This window comes from the organism of the source record quoted next, unplaced genomic scaffold (genome assembly GCF_019419815.1).
Source record: "Pyrus x bretschneideri cultivar Hongxiangsu unplaced genomic scaffold, Pyrus_bretschneideri_v1 Contig36, whole genome shotgun sequence".
Lineage (NCBI taxonomy): Eukaryota > Viridiplantae > Streptophyta > Magnoliopsida > Rosales > Rosaceae > Pyrus > Pyrus x bretschneideri.
The window spans coordinates 2630427-2655391 of NW_025999679.1; the positions used below are offsets into that span (position 1 = coordinate 2630427).

General features: G+C 39.8%; 1 protein-coding gene across 1 annotated transcript; it reads left to right on the top strand.

Moving 5' to 3' along the window:
- The first annotated feature begins 7642 nt into the window (after positions 1–7642).
- On the top strand, positions 7643–8889 carry LOC125480848 (senescence-specific cysteine protease SAG39-like). The gene is made up of 2 exons (XM_048592057.1): positions 7643–8078; positions 8260–8889. The coding sequence occupies exons 1-2, from the start codon at positions 7643–7645 to the stop codon at positions 8850–8852; spliced, it is 1029 nt and encodes a 342-aa protein (XP_048448014.1). The 3' UTR covers positions 8853–8889.
- Positions 8890–24965: the final 16076 nt, after the last annotated feature.

Genomic DNA, 24965 nt, shown 5'->3' on the forward strand with positions numbered 1-24965 from the left:
CCTCAACATATTTGTTGCGATCATGTTAAACTAGATTATGAGCAATTTCAGTTGCAGCTTTATTGTCACAACATATATTCATATGAATTCAATTCCCAATTTAATTCCTATTATTGAGGGACATATACTAATTTTATAATATTTTCAACTACAGATCGGGATACAAACCAAAGGTCTTGAGCGACCGCTCCGGCAAAACAACTCAAAAGATAAAGACGTATAATTAATTTCTTCATGCTCGTTCCAAGTTCAAAGTACCATTAGTGCAAATGAGAATCTCCTTTGTTACATGATTTCTTCTTTATATAGATAGATGTTGGATCTATGGAGCAATTACTTAAAAGAAGATTTTGTACAACAGTCCTTCCTATGTCATAGAAAAGGATACCATGATTCTGAACCAATCTAACTTGGAATCGCAAATCCTAAGTTTGTCCATGAAGAGCATATCAAATTATATTAGTGTCTATAATTGATTTCTTTTGTGTAATACTAATCGATGGGGCCTCATTGATAAGTGCTACCAGATCTCGCAAATATATTAACTCATATATCATTTTTTGTCATTTCAATTGTAATTACAATTTATTAGGAGATGAAATCATAAGAGTAGATGATTCGTCAAAAAATTGGATGATAGCTACATTTTTTGTGCATGACAAGATTATTAGTTACTCGTTGGGAACAACAGCAAATAGTAATTTTTTGGCATGCATATTCGTGGAAGTAAATCTCATTATAAAATCTTATCTTTATCCTTACAAAAATTGAACGGGAATGAATTTTGAATCGGATGGCTCGCCCAACGGGAAAGGCCTTGACCCTGCCAACTAAAAGAAGAAAGAAAAGAACAGAAGGAGAAAACAACTTCTTTGTAATTCTCTAGGAGTCATATTTAAATTTGAATACTATCAATAAATTTTACATCAATAGTCCCACGATGATTTAGTAGCAGTGGCTGGCAAAGTTGATTTCTTGCCTATTATATTAGGACCTGCAGATTTTTTGGTGCATCACATTCATGCATTTACAATTCATGTGATGATATTAATACTCTTGAGAGGTGTTTTATTTGCTTATAGTTTGCATTTGATATCAGATAAAGAAAATCTTTAAAATGAAAAGAAAATGAAAATATGCTACATTGACCTATCATTTGTTCAATTTGGTCGATCTGATACTTAGTTAATTCTTTTATGTTTATGTTCCCACTGATACCTAATAAATAACAAATCTTAATGGCTTTTTAGGTCCAATTCCATCAATTTTTGTTGATTCAATTCTTACTTGTTCATCGGCAAAGCGTAAAGTAACCAAATTTCCTCTAACAAAGGTAAACTAACTATATGGGGGTCTTCCGTTAGTGATATTATTTGCTCAATCAGTTAATTTTTTTTATGCCCATAAAGCTAATTAAGTTTTGTTGATGTACAAAATCAGCGAGACTTTGAAACTATTTAAAGTGTTAAAGTTTGTGACATTCTCACGGTTTATCCATCACCTAGTAAGGATAATATGTAAAGAGATAGAGATAAAGAAGTAAACACAAGATGTACGTGGCTCACCCTAAGTTGGGCTATGTCCACGAGGGTATAGGAGTTCTTATTAATAATGAAGAGTTTACACAATACATAGGTTCAAGCATAATCATCATTAGTGAGTTCTAATGACGAGTTTAAGTACAATAATGGCATTAGGGATTAATTGAGGAGAATGGTTTCCTTTTATAGTTGAGAAGAGTCTCCGGCTTTCATCTGTGGTCGATGTAAGATTCTAGAAGGTTTATTCTGATGTCGCACCACGTGTCGCATTGTGATTGACATCCTGGTTTGGGAGAAACTCTTGTGCTTCGACATGGGTTCCTTAGCACAAATTCTTTAGTGGGTCCTTCAAGGTATGAAGTTGATCGATACTCAGTAGTTTTCAGATTGGTGAAATAGGGTACAAACAAGTTTAAAGAGAGGTGGTCATCTTGAGCGTAATTAGAGGTGGATTGTCATTTAGTATTGCGGTATAGTGTTATTCCTCTTCACATGTAAGTGAAAGGTCTTAGCTTTGATTCTCGTTAAAAGCGAATTTGACTCACATTATTGCTAGCCCATTGTGAGGTTAAATCCGCCACTCATTTTGCCTTAGTGTAGATAATATTGTTTGTTTTAAAAAAAAAAAAAAAAAAAAAGTAGAGGTGGATCAATTTGACTGGAAGCATTAGGTGGCGTGACTTGTAGAATTAATTGTAATTATTTTCATTGATGGGTTATGTTTTCTATGGACATGGAATATCACTAACATCCGATCCATATCTCTGTTATTTTAAAGTTGTGTAGGGGATTTGCTTACATGATGAAGTAAGAAGTGAAAGGTGGCCGCTCTACTTAGTGCATAAGCTAAGTATAGAGGAATTAGTAATGTTATTCATACTATGTTTTTAGATCACATTTTTATACCATCTTAGGTGGCATCTGATGTGGACAGCCACATCATTTGAAAAATTTGCAAAACCCAAGGAAAGGAAGGAGAAAGACTCCTTGTATATCACAATCATCATTTAATTAATTAGTTTTCTTAATTATTAGTTTAGTAAATAATGAACTAAATTTACAAATCTAATTAATTCAAATGATGTGGCTATCCACATCAAATGCCACCTAAAGTGGTATAAAAATATGGTACAAAAACATGGTATGTTAACTTCTTCGGTTTAGAGGCTGCTTTGGTTACAGAATTTAGATTTGCTTCTAAGTTTGTGATGAATCTATAATTTGATAAAAGATCTACAACTGACATTTTGAGTAAAGCAATTTACAACTTATTTGGCAAGTCGAGCATTAGCAACACACATGCACCAATTTGAGGGACATTGTTAGCATAAGCTAACTTGTAGGATGTTGATTCATTGTTATTATTGTTAGAGATATATGATTCCTATTTTAATTTTATTTCCTATTATAATTAGAAGTAGAAGATGGAACACAAACACATTTTGCTAAGCAAACCCTAATATCTCTCTAGGTTTGAAACTACTTCTTTAAAAAGACTTTTTGCTCTAAACCACTTTCAGTAAAAACATTATTAGAAGCACATTAATTTTTTTTAATAATACTCAAGTACTCTCTGAAAATGCACTTGAACTGTTTTCTGAAAGAAGCGTCCTAAAATAGGCACACAATAGGTGCTTCTTCTAGGAAGTACTTCGCATGTATTTTTTTAATCTAGAAAGACTTCAAACCTTTTCTGCCAAACATGGTCAATATTGTACACTATGGCCTCGTTTGGCAGCTCAGACTGTACTAACTATTTCTGTTGGATAGGATAAATAGCCACCGGATAGTACTGACTAAATTAGTCGCGCGTTTGGTGCAGTATCGGACTAATGATCGTCTTATTTATACTGTGTTTGGCATTATACCGAATAGGAGGAATTAAACTTAAAAAAAAAAAAAAAAAAAAAAAAAAAAAAACTGAAATCATCTCTTTTGTTCCCAATCTCTCCGCCGCACCCCCCTTCCCTCCCTCTCTATCCCTTCTTCTTCTTTCCCATTTGCTCCCCTAAACTAAACCTCACCACAAAGGCAGCAACACGAAACCCAGCAAAACCCACCTTTCAGCCCAGCAAAAGTAGAAAGGTTATGAAGGATATGACCCAAAGAAGGGAGATGTGTTCTTTAGCAATTAAAAATTTATAAAATTAATTGCAAAAATTTGAGAGAAAAACAACAATTAGATTCAATCTGATTGAAAAAGAAAAGTTGGAAGAAAAATAGGAGGGCAGAATAGAGAGAGAAGAAGAAAAATTGCAAGAAAATAGGAGGAGGGTAGAACAAGGAGGAGGAAGAAGAATCTCAGATTTAGAAGTGGAGGAAGAACCTTGGATTCAGAGGAGAGAGCAAGTGATGTGAGAGTAGTAGAGCGAGCGGGTTTGCGGTGATCAGAGAAGGAGGATGAGGAGAAGTTGCAGGAGGGTTGAACAGAGAAGGAGGAGGAGGAGGAGAAGTTGCAGGAGGGTGGAACAGAGAAGGAGGAGGAGGAGAAGAACCTGGGATTTGGATTAGAGAGCAAGCGATGCGGGATGGAGAGAGCGAGAGAGGTGTGTTCTACCCGACTAAATAATACCGAGGTTTTGGGCGGGATAACTAAGTGGGTATCAGCTGGATAAAGAAGGTGGGGTCGGATTATTTAATTCGGTGGTTATTTAATCCAAAGAGATACTAAACACTGTACTTCGTATTATTAGTACTATCCGGTGCCTTTTCCAGTGTGCCAAACAGAGCCTATATATTTGTTTCTAGGATTGTAAGTTGCTTGAAATAATTCGAGCTTGCACTGAGTTCGGCTCGTTGAAGCTCGGCTTGTGCAAGAACCAAGCAAAGCCTAATTAATTCGACTCGATTAAAAAACAAACCAAGCTTGAGCAGACATCTTCAGCTTGTAAAGCTTGTGAGTAGCTCAAAACATTTTACGAGACACTCAAGGTAGGCTTGAGCTCGGCTAGGTAATTCAAGCTTTACAAGTGTTAATATATAGGGTAAATCTCAATTTACTACCCTTAAGTTTCGTGGTTTTCAACATTTCAAAATTCAAAATTCAAAATTAAAAAAAAAAAAAAAAAAAAAAAAAAAAAAACCGCCCGTCTTCTACCTCCCTCAACCCCCTCCTCCCTTCTTTCCTCTGCAACCTATATCCTTCCTTCTCTCTACTCTGAGGTCCTCTCCTGCCACTCCAACCTCCTCGCCCAGCTTTCTTCCCTCCATCACGCCAATCACGCCCTCTCCACCGTCCGATCTTCTGTTGCTGCCCTCCAGTCCTCCCTTCGCCACACCCGATCCGAGCTCTCCGACCCCCTTGCCCCCATCCGCACCCTCACCATCCAGCTCCAAAATCTCCATGCCTCATTCGATGTTTTCCACCACCTCTTAGTCCAAGCGACCCACCCCAATGGTTTCCCCAGCAGTAGCCCCCATAGAAACCTAAAAACAACTACAAGAATCCCATTGTGCAACCACCTTACCCACAGGCCCTAGCCACCCACTGTCAACCTCATCCCATGCCCTAGACCTACGGCAGCAAGCTTCAATTCCTTTGTAGATTCCGCAACTTCAATTTGCAGAAGCTCTTCCCATCACCGACCTTACTCTCTCTGCAAACTTCAACCCAAAATCACAACAAGTTTCAAGCAATAAGATATAATTTCAGATCAAGGATGAATGCGACAAGGATGGAGGCGACAAGGTCTCCGGCGAAGGGAGAAAATTGCTTGGACGACGGTGGGGATGGGTCTTCCTTTCTCCATGTTTGTGTGGCTAGGAATGGAATTTATGAAAGAGAATTGAAGATGAAATTGGGGTGGAGACGACAGAGAATGGGATGGGAGTGGATCAACGGGGAAATGGATGTGGTTTGGACACGAGGCCTGGGAAGAAGCAAGGAAGCAAGTAAGCAAGGAAGAAAAATCGACCGCAAATCTGGAGAGACGGGGTTGTCAAATCTGCAAGGAAAGTGATGAACAATGGGGCAATATGGACGTAGGGGAAGGTAGTGGTTGCAGACAGAGAAATGGGATCGTCGAAGAGGATGAAGGTTGAGTGGGTGGAGTCGAAGAGGGAGGGGGAATGATGGATGTGCAGACGTTGGGGTAGGTGCAGAGGAAAGAAGGGATGAAGAAGGGAGGGGGTCAGGGTGGGGAAGACAAAAGGTTCTGTTTTTTTTTTTTTTTAATGACACGTGGTGCCCAATCATTGTCCACATGGGCACCACGTTATCAGTTAACGACAAACTTAACAGTTTAACTAACGGATGTATGAGATTGTCCCAAAATTAACACTTTAGGTATGACTTTGGGACGAAAAAAAACTTGATGTACCAAATGTTGAAAACCACAAAACTTGAGGGTAATAAACTGAGATTTACCCTAATATATATATATATATATTGAATTTTTGTTTTGAAATGGTTTTAGAAATGATGAAAACATTTGGGTAGGATACCAAACGGGCCCCAAGACACGGGGGCTAAAACAAGTAGATTTGCAGAGGAATTTAAGTGGTAACAGGAGAACTGATTAAATTTTTTATTAGAAATGTATGTTACTTCAAGAAACTAGTTGTTATAATTGTTTACTCTCTGGTGTCTCAGATGTAAATTCATAGCTGATGGAAGGACATAAACGTTGATCTCATAACTTAGTTATGGCTTGTATGCAGGCACTTGATTCCACAGAGAAGGCTGTTGAAAGTAGCTTGACAAGCACTGGCCATGCCACCACACGGGCGACAGATATATACTCAAAGACATCCAAAACTACTTGTTTCACATGGCTTCTGATGTTTGTAATGACATGTGTATTCATCATGGTGGCTCTTTTAATTCGCGTCACTTAAGGGTGTGTTGTGTTAGGAAGACTGATCTTTCGTCCCATAATTTCTACGTATAATTTGCAACGTTGAACATCGACAGTTTACGAATAGATATAATCTCGGAGCATAGCATTGTTGATGGATCATCAGAAATGAACAGGGAATGGATTGAAATGTTAATGATACTACGACGCTAGTCACCGGAACATTTCAAAGGACTGCACTGCAACTTTCATCGGTGAAGGTCCTGCTACATATTGTAATTAGAATTAGCAGATGTTAACGTACTAGTTTCTACTCTCCAAAGGGTTGTACACCATGTAAACAAGCAAAGAACCATGTTAGAAACGTCTCACATGAGCCTAATTTTAACATGATATCACACCAGTTATTCTTGCGTTAGTTGACCCGTTTGCGTTGTGTTTTTTGGATCATTGATGCAAATTGGACATTGCAAGAGCGGATTTCTCATTCCTCTTCCCCTATCTATCTTCAGGCTAGTTTGGTATTGCTGTGCATTTTAAAAAAAAACTGCTTCTGCTGTGTTATGGTATTTAATGCGATAAATTATTATAAAAAAGAATAATGTGGGGTTAAAAATTGTAATTTGGTAAAATATGTGGGGAGTATGTTTGATATTTGAAAATTTTATTAAGTGCACAATGATTACTATGCTTTGAAAGAAAAAAAAGAAGAGCTTTAGAAACATGGTAGATCCTACTTAATGCTACTTTTCTATGCTTTTCTATTCTCATTGACATCATTTTTAAGAAAAAAACGCCTTTTTTTATTTTACTAAATAAATTTGATGTTCTTGGTTTTTTTAATAAGCTCTATTTTAAAAAACACCACAATTGCAAGCCAGCTCTAAGAAAAGGCACTTAGCTTATTCATGTCTAAGTAAGGAGAAAGTTGCATGCGTTATGACAATGAGGTTTACAATTTGAGCCTACTTTTCCAACTTAATCAGTTCTGCATATTAACAAAGTTACATTTGTTTTGACCTATATGAACAAGTAAGCGCATAAGGACATATGTTTAGCTACTAATTTATCGTGACTTCAAATTAACAAAAAATAATAATAAAAAAACAAATAAAAGCCAGGTTTATATCAGAACATTTTTCAGGGCACGAAGATTGCAGATCAACTTTTGGAACACGGTGATAGCAACGCCCGCCATTCTCTTCTCTATATAAACTGTGAAGCAGTCTACCATTTGGATATAACCTTCTCTCCCATCCATTTACTTCATCAAATCCCAGTAGCTTCAGTTACTAGCTTTACACCATGGAGTACATCAACCAGTACTACTGCAAATGTATTATTTTGGCTTTGATCTTCATGCTGGGAGCCTTGTCTTCTCAAGCCACTTCTCGCACTCTCCAAGATGCATCAATGTACGGGAGATACGAGCAATGGATGGCTCGTTATGGACGTGTATATTCTGACATTAACGAGAAGGAGAAGCGCTTCAATATTTTCAAGGAAAATGTTGCGTTCTTAGAATCTTCCAACAATGATGCAAACAAACTTTACAAATTGAGCGTCAATCAATTTGCAGACCTTACGAATGAAGAATTCAAAGCCTCGAGAAATAGATTCATGGGGCACGAATGTTCCGCAAAGACGACTTCTTTCAAATATGAAAATGTTACTGCACCACCAACTGTAGATTGGAGAAAGAAAGGAGCCGTGACACCAGTCAAGGACCAAGGCCAATGTGGTAATCAATTTTATTTATAACTTAGAACTTCATTAAACGGTTTCTAGTACTCTAACTATGATTTAATTGCAATATTACACAAATCTATGTCTATTAAATTAACCACTACTTAATTTATGCCAAAAAAACAAAAAAACAAAAAAAAAAAACACAATATCTTACTGCAACAAAATACTTGCAGGATGTTGTTGGGCTTTTTCAGCGGTGGCAGCCATGGAAGGAATTACTAAGCTTACAACTGGTAAATTGATATCTTTGTCTGAGCAAGAGTTGGTTGACTGTGACACAAGCGGTGTAGATCAAGGTTGTGAGGGTGGTTTGATGGATGATGCATTTCAATTCATTAATCAAAACCATGGGCTTAGTACCGAGACTAATTATCCTTACACTGGTGTTGATGGTACTTGCAACACCAAGAAGGAGGCCAACCATGCAGCCAAAATAACTGGTCATGAAGATGTGCCTGCAAACAGTGAAGAAGCCCTTCTGAAGGCTGTTGCAAATCAGCCAATTTCTGTTGCCATTGATGCTGGAGGTTCCGATTTTCAATTCTATTCAAGTGGTGTCTTTACAGGAACTTGTGGAACGAGTCTTGATCATGGGGTTACCGCTGTTGGTTATGGAGTCAGTGCTGATGGGACTAAGTATTGGTTGGTGAAGAACTCATGGGGCACTGAATGGGGTGAAGAAGGATACATAAGAATGCAGAGAGGTATTGAGGCAAAGGAAGGTCTTTGTGGCATTGCTATGGAAGCCTCTTACCCCACTGCATAACTTGAATTACCATCCAAATCAATGCCTACAATATCTAATACCCTGGACGTGTATATCGTAATATGTACATGATGAACTTGTACGTTTAGTACAATATGCTATATGGTCTGCGCATGGGTAGTACCAAGTTTATAATTACAAATGAAGAACTTATTCGATCTTTTAGTTGAATTGCCTAGTTACGCTAAATTTAACCACTTGCTAAAATTAGGTTTATGTGTTAATTCTCTGATATGATTCATCCCCTCAAAGGAGGTATATATTTAGTCAACAAGCCTTGTAGAGCAAGAATAATAATAACTCCTAATTCTAATTAAAGTAGGAAACGAAACCTAAATAGGAAATGTAACCCACTAATTACTAATTACAATTAATCCTACAAGTCAAGCTGCACTAAAGTGAAAAGTCTTAGGTTCAATTCTCACCACATATTATTGCTAATCCATTGTGAGGCTTAGCCCACTCTCCCATCTCTTAGTGTTGATAATATCGTTTGTTTTAAAATAAAAAAAAAAAAATTGGTGCATATATGTTGTTGATGCCCGACTTGCTAAATGGGTTGTAAAATGCGTTGCTCAAAATTGCTTTTATTAGCATATCGGCTAATTGGTTCTTCGACTTCACACACAAAAATTGAACAATCAGACCTTCCAATTTCTCTTTGATGAAATATTTATCCACCTCAACATGTTTGTTGCGATCATGTTAAACTAGATTATGAGCAATTTCAATTGCAGCTTTATTGTCACAACATATATTCATATGAATTCAATTCCCAATTTAATTCCTATTATTGAGGGACATATACTAATTTTATAATATTTTCAACTACAGATCGGGATAGAAACCAAAGGTCTTGAGCGACCGATCCGGCAAAACAACTCAAAAGATAAAGAAGTATAATTAATTTCTTCGTGCTCGTTCCAAGTTCAAAGTACCATTAGTGCAAATGAGAATCTCCTTTGTTACATGATTTCTTCTTTATATAGATAGATGTTGGATCTATGGAGCAATTACTTAAAAGAAGATTTTGTACAACAGTCCTTCCTATGTCATAGAAAAGGATACCATGATTCTGAACCAATCTAACTTGGAATCGCAAATCCTAAGTTTGTCCATGAAGAGCATATCAAATTATATTAGTGTCTATAATTGATTTCTTTTGTGTAATACTAATCGATGGGGCCTCATTGATAAGTGCTACCAGATCTCGCAAATATATTAACTCATATATCATTTTTTGTCATTTCAATTGTAATTACAATTTATTAGGAGATGAAATCATAAGAGTAGATGATTCGTCAAAAAATTGGATGATAGCTACATTTTTTGTGCATGACAAGATTATTAGTTACTCGTTGGGAACAACAACAAATAGTAATTTTTTGGCATGCATATTTGTGACATCCCGTCCCGAGATTATAAAAACGTACGTGTGAATTTATCCTTTTACCCCTAGTTCGCTACATTTACGTTTAGTATTGTTTTGTGTGGTGTGGCATGTGTTGGACCACACACACACTCACACACACTGTCTCTCACTCTCCCGTGTTTTCCTCTCCCTCTGTCTCTTTTCTGTCACTTCTCTCTCTCTCCTGAGCTCCATTCATTCTTCTTCTTCCTTCTGAAAACGTACGGACAACACACACATCACCCAAACCTTGATGGATCAAGGAAACTAAGGACACCAACGAACTCGTGAAGCTCGTACGAGTGCAACCATACCATTTTCAGGTGAGAAATCCTTCGTTTTCATGTCGATTCGAGGTAATCCGATTTAGGTACTATTCATGCAAACTTAAACTAGCGTGTTTTTGGACTTTTGAAGCTTGTATATGTCTTAGTGAGGTCCCAAGGAGCCTCGGAGTACTTCGTTGGAGAAGTTTGGACGTCGGGATCACCGTGGTCAAAGTTGGCCGGAGCTTTCGAGGATTTTTCCGGCGAATCCACGGCGATTTAGGGGTCGAGGCAGGTATGGATGTGTTCGTCTCGTCAATACCTTCATTTTGATATAAAGTACGTCGAAAATGGTTAAGAAATGAAGAAGTTATGACACTTTAAAGTTTACCTAGAAATTCCGGCAAAACACCCACCGCCGGCGAAACCAGTCCGGCGACGCGAGGAAGAAGACGCGCGCGTGGGCAGCGCGTGAACAGGGCGCGTGGGGGCGCGTGAGAGCTCCAAATTGAGTTCTAAAAATTGTCACGCGTTCGTGACGTCGTGTAGATCACCGTGGTATATTCACACACCCAATTTGAGCAACGTATGAAAAAGTTATTGACGAATGTTTGTGTGTGCGTTTAAATGATGATTTTATAATTATTCTTTTATAGGTGAAACTTGTAAGGACGATGAATGTAACCAAACTAGGCGTGAGGGTTACGAGCCGGCTACTTATCAGTGAGTGGGCAGTTATTTTTCAGTATATATATATATACGTATGCTTGACGTATTTCCCAGAAAACGTATTTTAAAAGAAATACGAATTAAATATCCTGTCATATATGCATCATATTTTAATATGTGCATTACCATAATTATGCATATTGTTGCATGGTGCTGAGGAGGCCCAGGTAAGCTACATTTGAAATACATTTGATATACGTATGAAATACGTTTGGAATACGATTGAAATACTATCATCACATGCATTAGTAGTGGCATATATTTATATATGTGTATTTGGTGATGTGGACGCACAGGTAAGTGCCAGGTAAGTGGTATTCATGTTTGTTTTCGGTAGTAGCTTGAGATGCTTAGAGAGCTCATAATCTGCACCCCCGGTGTTAGTGCTCCCGCCCAGAGAGGGGCAGAGTCCTTCACGTGATGTTCACCCGTACCACACGCTCAGCTTGGATCCAAGTAGGTGCACAGGCTTGTCGTACAGACCACATTAGGTGGTTCCGACTCGTAGGTGACCCGCGATTATTCGCACAGTCTTCACATGATCGTAGCACTAGAGCGTATATATTACACCCAGTCCTGTCGTACAGACCACATTAGGTGGTTCCGACTCGTGTGCAGATTCAGTTATTGAGTTGAGATTGGAGCTCTATATGCAGCCGTACAGGTCACGTTAGGTGACTCCCGGCTGCCAGATTATATGTTATTGATATGAGTTATGCTTGAGCACTTACATTTCATTATGAGTTTCCGACATGGCATATTCTTGAGCATGAATGATATACCCTTGAGCATGTTTGGCATATTTATACATACGTATATATGTTTATTTTCTGGGAAGTATACTTGTTTTACGGCGAGGGGTTAGTATATTCAAAGAGAAAAGAAGGTTTTGAATAAGTTTGTTTTGCTGACCCACTCAACTTTGTTTTGCGCCCCTCCAGGTTTAAGATATCAGAGCTTGGTGGCTACGAGGAATCCAACGGTGTTCTGACAGAATGGCCAAAAATTAGGACTCACCTTTGGGTGTTTCATCTTAGAAATTGTATTTTTGAAGCTTCCGTACTATGAAAATGGTTACGTCACTCTCACGTGACGGCCAGCAAGCCCTTCTTCGGGACGGGGTGTGTCAGTTTCATTAGTTTTAGGGACTTAAATTTAAGACTTAGAACTAGGTTTATATGTTATAACTTGATGATTTGGGGATTGGGTAGGAACCCCACATCCCTCAAATCTCTCCCCCATTTCTGCATCTTGTCTCTCTCTCTCTCCTCCCTCACAAACCTCTCATTCTCTCTGTCAGTTCTCTCTCTCTCTCCTTCGAACTCACACGGACCACCCACAAACCACCCTAAAACTATACCAACGAAGGATCTAAGACTACCATCGTTCTCCTGAAGACCACACGAACACGATGGTACCAATTTCAGGTGAGTTTCACTTCGGAAAACATGGATTTCAATTTCACTGTGCGTGTGCACTGTTCATGCACACGTAAAACTTGATGTTTTTTGGGATTTTGAAGCTTGTAGGAAGCTTGGTGAGGTCCTAAGGAAGCTCGGAGTGCTTCGTTTGAAGGATTTGGACGTCGGGATCACGAACTGTAAGTTCGGCCGAATTTTAGTATTTTTGGAAAAGTTTGATTCCGTTGTTTTTAGGCCCTAAAACTAGTCCAACGTGGTAGATTATGATTAGGGCTTCATTTTGGTATAAATTACGTGAAAAATGGACGTAGGAACACGGAGAACGACAAGTTCAAAGTTTGGCCGGAGCTTTCGGGACTTTTTCTGGTGAATCCACACCGAGTTAGAGGTCAAGGCAGGTATGGATGTGTTCTTCTCGTCAATACCTTCATTTTGATATATAGTACGTCGAAAATGGTTAAGAAATGAAGAAGTTATGACACTTTGAAATTTACCCAGAAATTCCGGCAAAACACCCACCGCCGGCGAAACCAGTCCGGCGACGCGAGGAAGAAGACGCGCGCGTGGGCAGCGCGTGAACAGGGCGCATGGGGGCGCGTGAAAGCTCCAAATTGAGTTCTGAAAATTGTCACGTGTTCGTGACGTCGTGTAGATCACCGTGGTATATTCATACACCCAAATTGAGCAACTTATGAGAAAGTTATGGACGAATGTTTGTGTATGTGCGTTTAATTGATGATTTTATAATTATTCTGTTATAGGTGGATGGTGTGGTGACTACGAGGAAATTCATCGTTGTTCTGACAGAATGGACTAAATAAGGACTCACCTTCGGGTGTTTCATTTTAGAAGTTGTATATTTTAAGCTTCCGAACTGTGCAAATGGTTACGTCACTCTCACGTGACGGCCAGCATGCCCTCCTTCGGGACAGGGTGTGTCTGATACCAACTGACACACCCCGTCCCGAAGGAGGGCATGCTGGCCGTCACGTGAGAGTGACGTAACCATTTGCACAGTTCGGAAGCTTTAAAATATACAACTTCTAAAATGAAACACCCGAAGGTGAGTCCTTATTTGGTCCATTCTGTCAGAACACCGTTGAATTTCCTCGTAGTCACCACACCTTTGCAATTCTTGAACCTGAAGGGGCGCAAAACCAAAAGCGTGAGTAGGCAAAAACAAAGCTCTTTGAAAACTCTTTAGCAAAATACATTCTAACCCCTCGCTGTAAAACCTGTATACTTCCCAGAAAATGAACATATATACGTATGTATAGATATGCCAATCATGCTCGAGAATATGCCACATCAGAATCTCATAATAAATGTAAGTGCTCAAGCATAACTCATAACAATAACATATAATCTGGCAGCCGGGAGTCACCTAACGTGACCTGTACGGCTGCATATAGAGCTCAAATCTCAAACTCAATAACTGAATCTGCACACGAGTCGGAACCACCTAACGTGGTCTGTACGACAGGCTTGGTGTAATATATATATATGCTCTAGTGCTACGATCACGTGAAGCTGTGCGATAAATCGCGGGTCACCTACGAGTCGGAACCACCTAATGTGGTCTGTACGACAGGCTGTGCACCTAACTTGGATCCAAGGCGAGCATGCAGTGCGGGAGGTGAACATACACGTGAAGGCTATGCCCCTAACTCTGGGCGGGAGCACTAACACCGGAGGTGCAGATTATGAGCTCTCTAAGCATCTCAAGCTACTACTAAATACAAACATGAATACCACTTACCTGACACTTACCTGTGCGTCCACAGCACCAATACACATATATAAATGTATGCCGCTACTAATGCATGTGATGATGCATAAGTGATAATAATAAAGTGCATGGCATAAATCAATTAACCCTTTTTAATCTATTTCTGGGAATTTAAATGTATATAGGTATATACGGAAAACAAAAGCCCACTCACTGATAAGTAGCCGGCTCGTAACCCTCACGCCTAGTTTGGTTACATTCGTCGTTCGTACAAGTTTCACCTATAACAGAATAATTATAAAATCATCAATTAAACGCACATACACAAACATTCGTCCATAACTTTCTCATACGTTGCTCAATTTGGGTGTATGAATATACCACGGTGATCTACACGACGTCACGCACACGTGACAATTTTCAGAACTCAATTTGGAGCTCTCACGCGCCCCCACGCGCCCTGTTCACGCGCTGCCCACGCGCGCGTCTTCTTCCTCGCGTCGCCGGACTGGTTTCGCCGGCGGTGGGTGTTTTGCCGGAATTTCTGGGTAAACTTCAAAGTGTCATAACTTCTTCATTTCTTAACCATTTTCGACGTACTATATATCAAAATGAAGGTATTGACGAGACGAACACATCCATACCTGCCTTGACCTCTAACTCGGTGTGGATTCACCAGAAAAAGCCCCGAAAGCTCCGGCCAAACTTTGAACTTGTCGTTCTCCGTGTTCCTACGTCCATTTTTCACGTAATTTATACCAAAATGAAGCCCTAATCATAATCTACCACGTTGGACTAGTTTTAGGGCCTAAAAACAACGGAATCAAACTTTTCCAAAAATACGAAAATTCGGCCGAACTTACAGTTCGTGATCCCGACGTCCAAATCCTTCAAACGAAGCACTCCGAGCTTCCTTAGGACCTCACCAAGCTTCCTACAAACTTCAAAATCCCAAAAAACATCAAGTTTTACGTGTGCATGAACAGTGCACACGCACAGTGAAATTGAAATCCATGTTTTCCGAAGTGAAACTCACCTGAAATTGGTACCATCATGTTTGTGTGGTCTTCAGGAGAACGATGGTAGTCTTAGATCCTTCGTTGGTATAGTTTTAGGGTGGTTTGTGGGTGGTCCGTGTGAGTTCGAAGGAGAGAGAGAGAGAACTGACAGAGAGAATGAGAGGTTTGTGAGGGAGGAGAGAGAGAGAGACAAGATGCAGAAATGGGGGAGAGATTTGAGGGATGTGGGGTTCCTACCCAATCCCCAAATCATCAAGTTATAACATATAAACCTAGTTCTAAGTCTTAAATTTAAGTCCCTAAAACTAATGAATATTCCAATTAACATTAGTTTAGGAACTTCAGGTAAAAACCAATGCCAACTTTATGCCCCTTAGTCCCGTTTAAGGGCATCTTCGTAACTTCACGTCCTCGGAATTAAAAATTCTGGGACGGGTTGTGACAATCTTCCCTCCTTATAGAATTTCGTCCCCGAAATTCCAACAACCAACTAAATCATCTATACTCATACAATAGCTTCGGGTAAATCTCTCTCATCCGATTCTCCTTCTCCCACGTAATTTCTTCCACTGACTGCTTTCCTCACAAATTCTTTACCAATTACACTGTCTTAATTCTCAATACATTCTTTTTCCCATCCAAAGTCGTCCTTGGTTCCTCAACCAGTCTAATCCGGATTAATTCTCAATAGTTGCACCGGAACTACATGTGACAAATCTGCCACCTAGTGATAACACATCAAAATATAATACATTATGCACCTTAGCCAATTCTGAAGACATCACCACTTGTATGCAACTTCATCGATTCCTTTAGTGGTAAAAAAAAACGGTCTGATGTGTTTAAGACTTATGTTGTCTCCCTTCCAAATCTCACTATTTCTTTTCGTGATGAAATTTCTAAAAATGTTGAATCATGAAACACATCATGCTCTTACAATAACTCTGGAAGTAATTCAAGCAACTTCACCTACTCTTCGATGATCACATAAAGTCCGATGTACTTAGGACTTAATTTGCTTTCCTTTCCAAGCCGAATCAGACTTTTCTAAAGTGAAAACTTCAAAATTATAAGATCATCTACGTTAAACACTCGATTAGTGACATGTTCAACTATTAATCTCTTTTGCCATTCCTGGCTACTCTCAGGTTAAACTTAATCACCTGAATACCTTGAGAAGACTCATCCATAGTTTCAGGGCCTACCAAAACTCTTTCGTGATCGAATCTTCTCTATCCAGAAGCATTTCTTCCACAAATCAGCAAAACTCGACACATTTCATGGTCCTTATGGCGTTACATCGGAAACTGCGCAACTAACATACTTAAGAAACTCAGCAGTTCCGTAACCCAAATCTCTTCTCCATAAAACATATAAGTACTGTTGCACTGTGGTTGTTACTCAACACTGGAGTAAATGTACTGACTTGGTACATTGATCAACTATCACTTCAAGTTCAATCATAACCATCCTATTCTCGAACTCAGCAATCTTTCTTTTTCCCTTCTTTCTTTGCCTTGGTTAATTCTTAATTTTCTTCGTTAACCATTTGAGTCTTGAGTACGACCTTACTAAAAAGACTTAACTTGAAAATTAGCAATTATAACTTCTTCTCAATCTTCCATTCTCAACTTTACTTCAGTTGATTTCCAATCCACAAGAAGACAATCTTGGCAAGCGTGCCAGACATTAATTCTTACCGTAGTCTTCTCACCAAGTGCATCAGCTATAACAATTTTACGATCACCCTGGTCGTACAATCATGTTCATTAAACAATTCAATCCACCTTCGCTGCCTCATATTAAAATCCTTCCAAGTAATGGATATTGGAGACTTTTTGGATTCGTAAAAATCTTGCATTCTTACCAAATATACTCTGTCAGTTCTCTCTCTCTCTCCTTCGAACTCACACGGACCACCCACAAACCACCCTAAAACTATACCAACGAAGGATCTAAGACTACCATCGTTCTCCTGAAGACCACACGAACACGATGGTACCAATTTTAGGTGAGTTTCACTTCGGAAAACATGGATTTCAATTTCACTGTGCGTGTGCACTGTTCATGCACACGTAAAACTTGATGTTTTTTGGGATTTTGAAGCTTGTAGGAAGCTTGGTGAGGTCCTAAGGAAGCTCGGAGTGCTTCGTTTGAAGGATTTGGACGTCGGGATCAGGAACTGTAAGTTCGGCCGAATTTTCGTATTTTTGGAAAAGTTTGATTCCATTGTTCTTAGGCCCTAACACTAGTCCAACGTGGTAGATTATGATTAGGGCTTCATTTTGGTATAAATTACGTGAAAAATGGACGTAGGAACACGGAGAACGACAAGTTCAAAGTTTGGCCGGAGCTTTCGGGGCTTTTTCTGGTGAATCCACACCGAGTTAGAGGTCAAGGCAGGTATGGATGTGTTCGTCTCGTCAATACCTTCATTTTGATATATAGTACGTCGAAAATGGTTAAGAAATGAAGAAGTTATGACACTTTGAAGTTTACCCAGAAATTCCGGCAAAACACCCACCGCCGGCGAAACCAGTCCGGCGACGCGAGGAAGAAGACGCACGCGTGGGCAGCGCGTGAACAGGGCGCGTGGGGGCACGTGAGAGCTCCAAATTGAGTTCTGAAAATTGTCACGTGTTCGTGACGTCGTGTAGATCACCGTGATATATTCATACACCCAAATTGAGCAACGTATGAGAAAGTTATGGACGAATGTTTGTGTATGTGCGTTTAATTGATGATTTTATAATTATTCTGTTATAGGTGAAACTTGTACGAACGACGAATGTAACCAAACTAGGCGTGAGGGTTACGAGCCGGCTACTTATCAGTGAGTGGGCTTTTGTTTTTCGTATATACCTATATACATTTAAATTCCAAGAAATAGATTAAAAATGATTAATTGATTTATGCCATGCACTTTATTATTATCACTTATGCATCATCACATGCATTAGTAGCGGCATACATTTATATATGTGTATTGGTGCTGTGGACGCACAGGTCAGTGCCAGGTAAGTGGTATTCATGTTTGTATTCAGTAGTAGCTTGAGATGCTTAGAGAGCTCATAATCTGCACCCCCGGTGTTAGTGCTCCCGCCCAGAGTTAGGGGCATAGCCTTCACGTGTATGTTCACCTCCCGCACCGCATGCTCGCCTTGGATCCAAGTTAGGTGCACAGCCTGTCGTACATACCACATTAGGTGGTTCCGACTCGTAGGTGACCCGCGATTTATCGCACAGCTTCACGTGATCGTAGCACTAGAGCATATATATATATTACACCAAGCCTGTCATACAGACCACGTTAGGTGGTTCCGACTCGTGTGCAGATTCAGTTATTGAGTTTGAGATTTGAGCTCTATATGCAGCCGTACAAGTCACGTTAGGTGACTCCCGGCTGCCAGATTATATGTTATTGTTATGAGTTATGCTTGAGCACTTACATTTATTATGAGATTCTGATGTGGCATATTCTCGAGCATGAATGGCATATTTTGGAGCATGATTGGCATATCTATACATACGCATATATGTTCATTTTCTGGGAAGTATACAGGTTTTACGACGAAGGGTTAGAATGTATTTTGCTAAAGAGTTTTCAAAGAGCTTTGTTTTTGCCCACTCACGCTTTTGGTTTTGCGCCCCTCCAGGTTCAAGAATTGCAAAGGTGTGGTGACTACAAGGAAACAAGTCGGAACCATTTGCACAGTTCAAGAATTGCCCACTCACCTTATGAGTGACGTAACCATTTGCACAGTTCGGAAGCTTTAAAATATACAACTTCTAAAATGAAACACCCGAAGGTGAGTCCTTATTTGGTCCATTCTGTCAGAACACCGTTGAATTTCCTCGTAGTCACCACACCTTTGCAATTCTTGAACCTGGAGGGGCGCAAAACCAAAAGCGTGAGTGGGCAAAAACAAAGCTCTTTGAAAACTCTTTAGCAAAATACATTCTAACCCCTCGCCGTAAAACCTGTATACTTCCCAGAAAATGAACATATATGCGTATGTATAGATATGCCAATCATGCTCCAAAATATGCCATTCATGCTCGAGAATATGCCACATCAGAATCTCATAATAAATGTAAGTGCTCAAGCATAACTCATAACAATAACATATAATCTGGCAGCCGGGAGTCACCTAACGTGACCTGTACGGCTGCATATAGAGCTCAAATCTCAAACTCAATAACTGAATCTGCACACGAGTCGGAACCACCTAACGTGGTCTGTACGACAGGCTTGGTGTAATATATATATATGCTCTAGTGCTACGATCACGTGAAGCTGTGCGATAAATCGCGGGTCACCTACGAGTCGGAACCACCTAATGTGGTATGTACGACAGGCTGTGCACCTAACTTGGATCCAAGGCGAGCATGCGGTGCGGGAGGTGAACATACACGTGAAGGCTATGCCCCTAACTCTGGGTGGGAGCACTAACACCGGGGGTGCAGATTATGAGCTTTCTAAGCATCTCAAGCTACTACTGAATACAAACATGAATACCACTTACCTGGCACTTACCTGTGCGTCCACAACACCAATACACATATATAAATGTATGCCGCTACTAATGCATGTGATGATGCATAAGTGATAATAATAAAGTGCATGGCATAAATCAATTAATCCTTTTTAATCTATTTCTGGGAATTTAAATGTATATAGGTATATACGGAAAACAAAAGCCCACTCACTGATAAGTAGCCGGCTCGTAACCCTCACGCCTAGTTTGGTTACATTCGTCGTTCGTACAAGTTTCACCAACGAACTGGGCTCCTCAAAAGTGTTGTATTAGGTTGAATGAAACTTTTATCAACCAATTCTTTCAACTAAATTTCCAATTCTCTTAACTCATCATGAACTAATCTCTAACATAAAATTTTATACCTGGAAACAAATCGATATTGATCTTCACATTCTGCCTGAAGGCAATCCAGGTAAACTTTCGGGGAAAACATTGAAAAAGTGTCCAATCCCTTTTTACATTTTTTTTTTTTTCATATTAGTAGGAGCAACATTATGTAGTACCACATAAAATGAGTACCCTTGTAATCTTCTGATAACAATCTCTTTGCTCTCACAGCAATGTTAACGGCCTAACTCAATCCACTTTGCCTGCCCACCAAAGTAATCTCTGATCAATCAAATCGATGGAAAGTAATTAAGTTCCCGTAGTAATCCATCTTGTCATGATTTAACGCCATTAAACTGTGCCTAAAATCACTTTCAGTTCCTCGATATCCCACAAAATAAAATTCACTGGCATAACTTTAACTTTCACCTTTATTGAACACCTTGAATAACACCAACTCATGTAGGTAACCTACTTGTTTACTTGCTTAACAGATCCAACAAATAAGTTATAAATATTACGGTCTGCAGCCCGCAATACAGATAAATCACTGTTGTCTCGATAAGTAAGCAACAATTCCTGAAGGTGTTACATTTCCATCTTACTCCACACAGGGATAATTACATATAAACACCTCAATCATGCTCCATCATCACTTTCTTTGGCAACATCATTCATAATACGAAATACATCAGCCAGAGTCAACTAGAATGACTTGTACGGCTGATTCTCTAGCTCAACTAGTTATGCTAGCATATTAGCCGGAGTTACCTATAGTAACCTGTACGACTTACTCATCAATTCCTCATGTGTCAGCCGGATCCACCTTTCGTGGTCTGTTCGGTTGAACATTCAACTTATCAAACATCTTGGCACCCACAGTTCATATAACCCAAACTAATGATCCAAACACATGCTGGACTGATATTGGTGGTATCAAGGAAACTGTCGGGTAATAACTAATTCTAGGGACAATTCATAACTCTATATCCCTTCTGTCTATACAAACACATTCACTGATTCCACACTTTCCAAAGTGTTTAGTCTTGTACCTGCTGCACAAGGTACATTTCCCTTACTCGAGTCACCTTGACTCTGAATCTGGAATTTCCAGTAAATCTATCACTTTGACTCTGGTCAATGGCATTAAAACCTCAGTTGGAAGAATTAGCTCTAGCTTCACTTCTCTTGAAGCTCTGAATCTTTCTATATTCTTGATATGACGAATCATTAACTTTATCGTCCTCTTTTGATTCCCATTCTTTTATCATTCTTCTTTACTCTCGCTGAACATGTTCTCAGAGTCCTCAAGGCTCAACAACATCTTGTATACTCCTAGTAAGAATTACAATGGGTAGTGGTCACCCAAAATACCACTGCCTTATGCCACCCAGCCTAAAACAATATAACACTTCAATCAAAATAGCAGCAATATTCGAATGGGACGAGGCAAGTCTGAGAACTTTTTATAATACTCATTGATCGTCAGCTTTCCTTGTCTCACATTTGCAAACTCCTGCTTTCTACCATCATAAGATGCCGAAGGAATAATTCTTTTCTTTAAACAAGTCCTTAAACAATTCTCAATCGGCTGTTTCCTTCGGTGACAACGAATTATACTCCTGTTTCCACCAGAATACAAGTTCATAACTCAAACCAGGTAGTCGTCTCAACCCTTCTGTCAAAAGGAAGATTCCTTTTACTTGCATAATCTAAAACATCTTTTCCAATTGGTTAATCCATCACTTTGCTCCCTCAGGTTCATCATTTCATAAGGTGATTCAAATTCAACTCATAACCCATCATAAAATGTCCCTTTTAGATAATATACTGAATCACCAAATAATAGTTTCCCCTAACAGCTAAATCAGGGAGACTAAATTCCTCTAACTACGTGGTTTGCTATGAGGCGGTGTAGTTCTGACAGAATTCACTAGAACTTCTCAAGATGTCCAAGATTGAAACTAGGCTCTGATACCAACTGACACACCCCGTCCTGAAGGAGGGCATGCTGGCCGTCACGTGAGAGTGACGTAACCATTTGCACAGTTCGGAAGCTTTAAAATATACAACTTCTAAAATGAAACACCCGAAGGTGAGTCCTTATTTGGTCCATTCTGTCAGAACACCGTTGAATTTCCTCGTAGTCACCACACCTTTGCAATTCTTGAACCTGGAGGGGCGCAAAACCAAAAGCGTGAGTGGGCAAAAACAAAGCTCTTTGAAAACTCTTTAGCAAAATACATTCTAACCCCTCGCCGTAAAACCTGTATACTTCCCAGAAAATGAACATATATGCGTATGTATAGATATGCCAATCATGCTCCAAAATATGCCATTCATGCTCGAGAATATGCCACATCAGAATCTCATAATAAATGTAAGTGCTCAAGCATAACTCATAACAATAACATATAATCTGGAAGCCGGGAGTCACCTAACGTGACCTATACGGCTGCATATAGAGCTCAAATCTCAAACTCAATAACTGAATCTGCACACGAGTCGAAACCACCTAACGTGGTCTGTACGACAGGCTTGGTGTAATATATATATATATATGCTCTAGTGCTACAATCACGTGAAGCTGTGCGATAAATCGCGGGTCACCTACGAGTCGGAACCACCTAATGTGGTCTGTACGACAGGTTGTGCACCTAACTTGGATCCAAGGCGAGCATGCGGTGCGGGAGGTGAACATACACGTGAAGGCTATGCCCCTAACTCTGGACGGGAGCACTAACACCGGGGGTGCAGATTATGAGCTCTCTAAGCATCTCAAGCTACTACTGAATACAAACATGAATACCACTTACCTGGCACTTACCTGTGCATCCACAGCACCAATACACATATATAAATGTATGCCGCTACTAATGCATGTGATGATGCATAAGTGATAATAATAAAGTGCATGGCATAAATCAATTAATCCTTTTTAATCTATTTCTGGGAATTTAAATGTATATAGGTATATACGGAAAACAAAAGCCCACTCACTGATAAGTAGCCGGCTCGTAACCCTCACGCCTAGTTTGGTTACATTCGTCGTTCGTACAAGTTTCACCTATAACAGAATAATTATAAAATCATCAATTAAACGCACATACACAAACATTCGTCCATAACTTTCTCATACGTTGCTCAATTTGGGTGTATGAATATACCACGGTGATCTACACGACGTCACGGACACGTGACAATTTTCAGAACTCAATTTGGAGCTCCCACGCGCCCCCACGCGCCCTGTTCACTGACACACCCCGTCCCGAAGGAGGGCATGCTGGCCGTCACGTGAAAGTGACGTAACCATTTGCACAGTTCAGAAGCTTTAAAATATATAACTTCTAAAATGAAACACCCGAAGGTGAGTCCTCATTTGGTCCATTCTGTCAGAACACCGTTGAATTTCCTCGAAGTTACCACACCTTTGCAATTCTTGAACCTGGAGGGGCGCAAAACCAAAATTGAGTGGGTCAGTAAAACAATTCTTTTCCAAATCTAAACACTTCTCAAAACTTTGTAACCCCTCTCCGTAAAACCTGTATACTTTCTCAGAAAATAAACATATATACGTATGTATAGATATGCCAGGCATATTCTCAACCATGAATGGCATACTTTGGAGCATGACTGGCATATCTATACATACGTATATATGTTTATTTTCTGAGAAAGTATACAGGTTTTACGGAGAGGGGTTACAAAGTTTTGAGAAGTGTTTGGATTTGGAAAAGAATTGTTTTACTGACCCACTCAATTTTGGTTTTGCGCCCCTCCAGGTTCAAGAATTGCAAAGGTGTGGTAACTACGAGGAAATTCAACGGTGTTCTGACAGAATGGACCAAATGAGGACTCACCTTCGGGTGTTTCATTTTAGAAGTTATATATTTTAAAGCTTCCGAACTGTGCAAATGGTTACGTCACTCTCACGTGACGGCCAGCATGCCCTCCTTCGGGACGGGGTGTGTCAGTACATCACCCAAACCTTGATGGATCGAGGAAACTAAGGACACCATCGAACTCGTGAAGCTCGTACGAGTGCAACCATACCATTTTCAGGTGAGAAATCCTTCGTTTTCATGTCGATTCGAGGTAATCCGATTTAGGTACTATTCATGCAAACTTAAACTAGCGTGTTTTTGGACTTTTGAAGCTTGTAGATGTCTTAGTGAGGTCCCAAGGAGCCTCGGAGTACTTCGTTGGAGAAGTTTGGACGTCGGGATCACCGTGGTCAAAGTTGGCCGGAGCTTTCGAGGATTTTTTTCGGCGAATCCACGGCGAGTTAGGGGTCGAGGAAGGTATGGATGTGTTCGTCTCGTCAATACCTTCATTTTGATATAAAGTACGTCGAAAATGGTTAAGAAATGAAGAAGTTATGACACTTTAAAGTTTACCCAGAAATTCCGGCAAAACACCCACCGTCGGCGAAACCAGTCCGGCGATGCGAGGAAGAAGACGAGCGGGTGGGCAGCGCATGAACAGGGCGCGTGGGGGCGCGCGAGAGCTCCAAATTGAGTTCTAAAAATTGTCACGCGTTCGTGACGTCGTGTAGATCACCGTGGTATATTCACACACCCAATTTGAGCAACGTATGAAAAAGTTATTGAGGAATGTTTGTGTGTGCGTTTAAATGATGATTCTATAATTATTCTTTTATAGGTGAAACT